Source organism: Nymphaea colorata, chromosome 4 (assembly GCF_008831285.2).
Source record: "Nymphaea colorata isolate Beijing-Zhang1983 chromosome 4, ASM883128v2, whole genome shotgun sequence".
In the NCBI taxonomy this organism is placed as follows: Eukaryota; Viridiplantae; Streptophyta; class Magnoliopsida; order Nymphaeales; family Nymphaeaceae; genus Nymphaea; species Nymphaea colorata.
The window spans coordinates 12,665,833-12,673,850 of record NC_045141.1 but is presented as its reverse complement, the minus strand read 5'-3'; the positions used below and the strand labels follow the sequence as shown (position 1 = coordinate 12,673,850).

The following is an 8,018-nucleotide window of genomic DNA, read 5'->3' as shown; positions in this document are numbered from 1 at the left end:
GAGACTAAACTTTTCAATGCGGTGTTACATCGTGTCAAGAACTTTGATTCAAAATCACCACATATTTTCAATTTGATAATATTTTGACTACTAAAATCCCATCCATGTTGTAGACACAAAACTTGCTACGGACAACACCACTCAATTGCGTGTGCACGAGCAAGTTTCCAAGTTTTTAAATGGAAAGTTAACTGATATTCTGAAAAGTAAAGCTAGAATTACTCGAACATGAGATGAGTTTTACTTGAAAGAATCATGATATATGACTTTGTTGTTGAGAGAGAGAGAAGGGGAGCCGATGAAATGAAAATTTTTATAACAAAGTAGGGTGACAAGTTGTCATCAAGTGTACAAAAAACAAGGTCAAAACTAAGAAAGAAATAATACAAAAAGAAAGGGTACACAAGGGCAAAAGAAAAGGGAGAGAGAGAGAGAGAGCTAGTCAGGCTCGATACATAACACGAGATGAACATCTGTCTTCTCTTAGTAACCTATGGAATGGAAGTTGTGTCTCTTCTCTTTCCAAATCTGCCATTAAATATACTGGAAGTCCTTTTTCATCGTGAAATTGGTGAGCGCGAAGACAGTAGACGGCTGGTTATGGGTTCAAAACATGTTTTGGCGTTTTTCTTGCGGTGCAGAGTCTTGCGAGGCTCCCTCCAATGAAGGTTGCTATGGCTCAAGCGGCTTTTAACACTGTTAGTGATGTGGTAGTTTAAACCAGTGCGGCCAACGGCTAAGTTGGATAAAGGTGCCCACCTTAGTTGATATGTATCCTTACCAGCGCAACAGTATGGCAAAAGTCAGGCAGCACCAGATGACAATGACACTATAGAGATGACAAAACAACAAAATGGCAAAGACTGACCACTCCACAAACTCATATTCGCCCCTTATAGCACCTGCTCACCACCTATGATGGTTTTTACACCAATTTAGTTGCAAAAGTTTGGCAGTCCCTGGCCCCAGAACCTGCTTGAGATGTGCACGGGTCATAATTCAACAGACATATCACATAGACCTAATTTACCAAAGAGTTGGTCGAGATCCAATTTAACAGAGTGGTGTACGATTATTGCATAGACAAACACCATCACGAAGACTTCCCCAGCGAAGAGTTCAAGGTATAGGAGATATTGGAGGGGCTAGAAATACTACTTACAGAAGAAAGACATGCATAGCTTGATATTAGCAAACAACACATACATGAAACATGAACAGAACCACAAATCAGATCACTTCCACATATATGACGGACGAAGAAGCAAAGACCGTCTATTCCCCACTTAACGTTAAGATGATCCCATTTATTCATTAACTTGTCTCATCACCCTGCTCTTTCGGCCACCATACTTTATCAGGTTGTATCAGTCAATCAAAAGATGGGTCCTGCTGCCAAAATATCTTCAGTCAAGCTGTTGTCTTTCCCAATCTTATAGTTCAAGAAGACCTCAAAGTTCTTCTGGAACAAACCCGCCAACTTCAAGAGGGTCTCCCTATATGCATCCTTGTCCGCCCACTGCAATAAAGTGAAGGAATTAGACAAAGTATAGCATTTCAAACTTTTCTAGGCTGCTAAATGCCAAGCCATTCCAAATGCCGAAAGAGAGAGGAATACCATCTCTGTTTCACCATATGGTTTGAAACGCTAAAAATTTTCAGTGCAGTTTTTTTACATTAGATTCAATCCCGAGTGAAAAACAAAAAACCACGTAGCTAGGGCAGTGGAGCATATTATATGCATATCTCTGGCTGCAATTAGCTAGAGCTGTCTGCCTTATTGGACTCGGCAAAGGCCATTTCCAGCCTGCATATTTTGACATGAATTTGACTGTGATAGAGCTCATGTGGGAGGTGCTAATGATAAAATTACGGTGAAAAGACAGAAATTAAGTCCACTAACAGTGTTAATGGGATTCAGAATGTCTGCAGGCACGCCTTCGACTTGGTCAGGTATCTCAAGCCCAAATACTTCAGTCTTGGAGTACTTAGCATCCAAAAGACTGCCTGAATGAATAGCATTGATAATTTTCCGAGTGTATGCTAGTTTTATTCGGCTGCCAACACCATACCTGCAAGCAAATACTGTTAGCTCTGCATCATAAACCAGAAATCTTATTCATCTCGAATGAACCTTCCACCCTTGATGGCATTATCATTTTACCTGCCACCAGACCACCCTGTGTTGACAAGCCAGCCAGTTGCACCATGTTTCTGCATCTTATCAGCTAGCATGGCTGCATACTTAGTGGGATGAAGCATTATAAAAGCAGCTCCAAAGCAGGCAGAAAATGTAGCCTGAGGTTCTTTCACTCCTTCTTCTGTACCCGCCACCTAGTTCAGATGGCATGGATTAGAACCTTATGACTCAGACGAGAAGGGTCAGAATTAATTTGTCAAATCCATACTCTAAAATAGAACTAGCTTAATCATACCAGGGCAGTGTAGCCGCTGATGAAATGGTACATGGTCTGAGGCAAAGTGAGTTTGCTAACTGGCGGGAGCACACCAAATGCATCACAAGCCAACAATATCACATTCTTGGGATGAGGGCCAACACAGGGAATCTTTGCATTTGGGATGTACTCAATAGGATAAGCAGCTCTTGTGTTCTCTGAACAGACAACATCAATAAGCATCCAGCCTTAACAAATTGAGAACTAATAGTCCAATTCCACGTTGAAAGACAAAAAGGTCGCAAGGAGCAACACCTGTGACTGATTTGTCTGCATAATCAACCTCCCTGGTGTGCTCGTCAAAAACTATATTTTCCAGCACTGCAAAATGAAAACAATCAATATGTAATTTTAACAGCGTCCCAACATTAACTTCAACAGAGCCAGATGCAAGTTGAAAACCATCCAGCTAACATAAATGTTAATTGATTCGATGAGAAGCAAATACGAGCCCAGAAGAGCTCCAAACTGTGGGTAAATCAAATGATTCGCTATATATTGTTGTTTGCCTTCCAAGGGTTCATCCTTACCAGTTCCAAATTTAATGGCATTCCAGATGTCAGGCTCCTTTTCCCGAGACAGATCAATACATTTGGCATAGCAGCCACCTTCGATGTTTGAGACACCATTGTCACTCCAGCAATGCTCATCATCTCCAATCAGGTAGCGGTTATGGTCGGTGGAAAGGGTGGTCTTACCTGTTCCTGTTGATCAGAAGCAAAGCCACGTGAGTGATGGATGACTAATGGGACAAAATTCTGCAACCAAAAGAGAGTAAAGCGAAACCTAAGCATGCATTCTAACGGACAGCAAAAACAAAATAAAATAAAATAGGCCTGCAATTCTGACGAGGGTGGGAGAGCCTGCAAAAGGATTGGTCTCCTCCCACCATACCTGATAATCCAAAGAAGAGGGCAACATCGCCATCTTTTCCCATATTGCAGCCGGAATGCAGAGAAAGGATTTGTTTCTTGGGCATAAGGTAGTGCATCACGCTGAACAAACCCTTCTTCATCTCACCGGCATACTGGGTACCAAGGATCACCATTTCTCTTCTAGCAAGATTAATGTCTACGCTAGTCGATGATGTCATATAATGAGTGTATCGATTACAGGGGAACTGCCCGGCATTGTAAATTGTGAAATCCGGGGTACCAAATTCCTCCAATTCTTCAAGGGTGGGCCGTATGCACCTGCCACCCATATGTTACTACCACTATTTTCCTCTTATTATGATCTCATTCAAAAAACTTTTAACTCACCTTTTCTGCATTCCTGGAATATTCACCAACAATACCCCTATTTATTATTAATTTCTTATAGAAGTGAAGAGAAAAAATATAAATAAGAGAGACCCAGTAGGTTTTCAGACGTATAAAGACATTATCATTTATTTGAGCGAAAGGGATTCAAGTAGCTTCTAAAACGTCAGCTTCTTCGTTCAGTACCTAGGGTGCATAGCACAAAACCGACCATTTAACTGTACTTTCCAATTTTCAAGCGAAAGAAGGCGCGCAACAGCTTTAAGAAAGAAAATTGCAATCAATCTTCGGAAAAGAAACGATAAGCATTTCCATCACTGACAACGGCAAATGCAAAAGAATAAAATTTCAACGGTTCTGCCGAAGATTCCAGCTGACAATTTTTCGCAATTAGCAGAAAAGAGAAGAAACTCAAAACAGAACTTTGAAACTCAGGGTCTCTCGTTGTTGATACACTTGAGCACCAAAAGCAAAGAAGTCAGAGTAGAAGCAGTCATTTGAAAAGGGGCATGAAGAACGTTGGCGAGGACTTATCTTGCAGCTTGAAGGTCGCTTGAAGGAGAAAGACGGAGAAGGGTAATATCTATCATTCTACTTACATGTTATGCATGAATAGGGCATGGTAAGCTCTTGCTGACACGATCCTTACTTTAAGCCTGTGCTCAGGGTCCCAGTTGAGAAATTGATCATTCACGAAGACCTGAAACCATGAACAAATTCTAGTTAGATGGAAAGCAGAGAGAGAGAGAGAGAGAGTCAGAGAGACAGAGAGAGGAGTGGTGGGGGTTGTTTTGGGGAAGAGGGTGGGGTTGTTGGAGGAAATCATTTATGTTTTCCTTTTCACTGGAAAGGACCTATGACCCACCAGCAATGCATTTCGTCAAAACCGACGCCAAACTCCACCATCAGGCTCAGTAGGACCCAAAAATGTACAATAAAATAATTCTTACGGAAACGGACGCTTTCCCCAAAGAAAAATAAAAAAATCAAAGAACGCACTGCCTTCCAAGAGTCATGGGGAAGGAAATAAATAGTTAAGAAAACCAGAATGGAGAGATGTAAAGGGAGACAAAACAAAGCTCGGGTCGTTCGTCTACAACCACATGACTGATCTAAACGAAAAAGGTTGGTTTCGTTTGTTGGAATGAGTCACTTAGCGTTTGAAATGACGCCGTTCATTTTCCTCCAGTATGCACAAACTACCACTTAGAAAGATGGTATAAAACTGGACTTAGTTCAGGATCTCACCCACATAAAGCATCTCTACTGCAATTACTGGTTTCTTTTTCACAAAGGAGATATTTTGAAGGTTTGCAGTGTATACCTTATCAAGCGAATTCAGATAGTCGACGGCTCTCTCTCTGTTGACCATAAAGGTGTGATCGTCGATCTCAATATTTGGGGAGCCCCTAACATAACCAAAGGGAAGCCGACTCTCAAGTTAGAGAAAAGAACGGAAGTGGGAACTGAAAAGCAGGAGAGGCGACCAGCATCGGAGCAACTAGACAAGGCACTCACTTTCCCCACCACAACTCTTCTGTCGTGGTCTCATCCATGACGACGCGCTTGTCTCTGGGAGAACGGCCCGTCTTCGCGCCGGACAGCGTCGCCAGGGCACCTGTCGACGTGATGAAAGAGCCCCTTTCGTGCTTGATGGCTTGCTCGTACAGTTCTGTCGACGACATTAAAACCCAAAAACGTTAGCAAAATCAACACGTAAACCATTAACCACTGCAAGCATCCCAAATCCTGAGAAATCGACATCGCCTTAAGGTAAGAGACTCACCGGCGGGGGAGAGATTGTAGAGGACATGGGTGAACTTGAGGGAGCTGTCGCTGACGCAGATGGTAGGGGTTGTGAGATGGTGGTGCTCGACTTTTGGTGCTGGCACGCTCTTGGCGGGGTCCCCCTTCACCACCTTTGGGCCCGTTTCCCTTGTCAATGATGCTAGAGAGGCGCTGTAGAAGACCCACCAACAATCAAGAAAAGGCAAAATGATCCGACCTTTAAACATATATCGAGCAACTTATAATGGGTTTAGAGATTTCATCTACGAAACGATCAAATGATTTTATCTTGAGTTTTGGCAGGAGAACTTTTGGTACTCTGGAGCCTGGAGGCCTCCCATAACAACAACAAAGGTTATAATGGTAAGATCAGTGAAGATATTTTCCATTCCTCCGAGCGCAGAAAGGCTAGTAATTTAATGGAGAAGAATGCTAATCTTTGTTGGACTCTGAGATTCTTCCGTGGTCTATATTCTCTCTTGCTTTTTTGTCTCATCTTTCTGGAGTAGATTTATTTATGACTGCTTTACTGTTCTTTTTTCTTTTTTCTTATCAGGACTGGTAATATATACCTGATGGACTGGAGCTGTTGCTTTTGGCGTTCTTCGTCGGAGACGACCGAAGGAGCCAAGGCGCTCTGCGCACCCTTGATCGGCGTGGTCGGGGCCGACCTCTTCTTCTGGAGCGAGTGGAGTTCGTGGAGGGTCTGCGCCTTCACGGGAGGGGTGCTATCGTCGTGGCAGATGCCGTTCTCTCTCTTGTTCGTCTGGATCCTCGCCAGGCCGTTGCGCCCGACTGGCGACTGCGGCGCTCCACCATTGGCGAAGCTGAAATCTCCATTGTCTGCCATCGTCCTCCTTCCCTCTCCCTTGTCTTCCCTGTTACTTAACAAAGCGAAATGTAGAAAGATATAAAAAAATCGCACCACTTAACTAAGCCAAATCTAGGTAGAAATATAAATATCTACATAAGTTCTATAGAAAACCAAAAAAGAGAGATTCCCCCCAAAAAAATGAAAAATAAACAACAAATCTTCATCCATCCTTGCCTTGGTTCACAGGCTGAACCAGTCGCCCTTCTCGAAAAAAAAAACCATTTTTTAGGCGAGAAAGTTTTGGGATTCGACACGCTTCGTTTACGGGGAGCATTATTACTGTGAAACGCTGATGCCATCAATGCCATCATCGGTTAGATTTATAGAGTCGTAAGCGATCTTTCTTTACATGGTTCCTCTCTCTCATCGTTCGCCATTTTCCGACTATGAGCGACCTCATATTCCACATGGCAGAAATATTATGAAGCTTTTCTAAGTTTTAGATTGTTTATTAACATGTTTGCTATTTTAAACGTCATTCAATGGAAGACTTGTCAAAAGATCAGACGAAAAGATTAACACAGAGAATATCAAGGAGCTGCAACCATCAGAGGTTCACAGAAATGTCAGGGACGCCGAACCCATTTTTCATAAAACTAAAGATGCGGCGACTCGTCCACACAACCCCAAAGGTCAACAAGAAAATTAACACAAACACATAAAATGTAAAAGAGTGCAATTCACACGACATTCACTCGATATTTGGAGGGAAACAAAGGATAAAATTTCGGGACAAAAAGCCATAAATGAGAGGATGAAAATCTCGAAAACAATAAAAAACTAGACTTTACTGTACTAATCGCAATAAAAAACTTGTGTGAACTTTTCCACATAACTTGGAAACATCGTGCCCTTCTCAGTTTCGATCGACTGCTTCAATAGTCACCAAGAGATTTTCAAAAGGACGCAGATACTTGATTGATAAAAGCTGGTAACCACCGAAATAACCCCATTGAAGAACCAGCGAAGCAAAAAAGGTAACCAAAAAGGAAAAAGAAAACCCATTACAGCAAAACAAGGTCGGCACCTCCAAAATTTAACGACCAAAGCGATCCCACATCTCACATTACAGGAACAGAAGAAAATTCTTTTGAACAAAGAACAAAAATCTGAAGATCTTAAAATGGATCACAGGAAGGAGGAAGAGGGAGAAACCTGACACAAAAGGATAAGAGAAAGGAGCTACTAAAGAACGAAAAGAAGGGGCCTCCCTACAATCAGAGTTCCAATCAGAAGACAGCCTGATAAAGAAAGGGAGGAAAAGGATGGGGAAGAAGGAGCTGCCAAGGCAGTGCCTTTTAAAGGCTACTTAACCGCGGTCAAGCCCCTAACCACGGTGGTGAACCTCAGGTCGCGAATCCAATCCGCTTAATCAGCCAGTTGGAGTCCGCACACGCCAACGCAATCGCCATCACGGGGAGGCGTCTTGCGCGGAATTCGTAAAGCCCATTCAACTCCATTTAACCATTAATTTGGAGTCCGCCGGTTCGCACAAACAAAAAAAAAAGCAAATTTCTGAAGGGAATTAAATATGATCGTGTCTAATCCTTTGTTGACATATTCTCCGATGGGTACTAATATTTAAATGTTCATGCAAAAAAAGTATCGTAATTTGAGAATATTCTGTAAACAAAAATG

The 8,018-nt window shown here is 42.4% G+C and overlaps 1 protein-coding gene across 2 annotated transcripts; it reads right to left on the bottom strand.

Moving 5' to 3' along the window:
• Positions 1-1,158: 1,158 nt before the first annotated feature.
• On the bottom strand, positions 1,159-7,674 carry LOC116252445 (phosphoenolpyruvate carboxykinase (ATP)). Of its 2 annotated transcripts, none has more exons than XM_031626711.2 (13): positions 7,536-7,674; positions 6,079-6,390; positions 5,505-5,677; positions 5,237-5,390; positions 5,043-5,127; positions 4,318-4,418; positions 3,351-3,649; positions 2,987-3,160; positions 2,712-2,777; positions 2,436-2,614; positions 2,165-2,334; positions 1,904-2,072; positions 1,159-1,519 (listed from the first exon to the last, which is right to left on the bottom strand). In XM_031626711.2, the coding sequence occupies exons 2-13, from the start codon at positions 6,354-6,356 to the stop codon at positions 1,376-1,378; spliced, it is 1,992 nt and encodes a 663-aa protein (XP_031482571.1). In that variant the 5' UTR covers positions 6,357-6,390; positions 7,536-7,674; the 3' UTR covers positions 1,159-1,375. The 2 variants fall into 2 exon arrangements, with proteins under 2 accessions (XP_031482571.1, XP_031482572.1); XM_031626712.2 differs by having other exon boundaries at positions 6,079-6,384.
• Between the last annotated feature and the right edge of the window lie 344 nt (positions 7,675-8,018).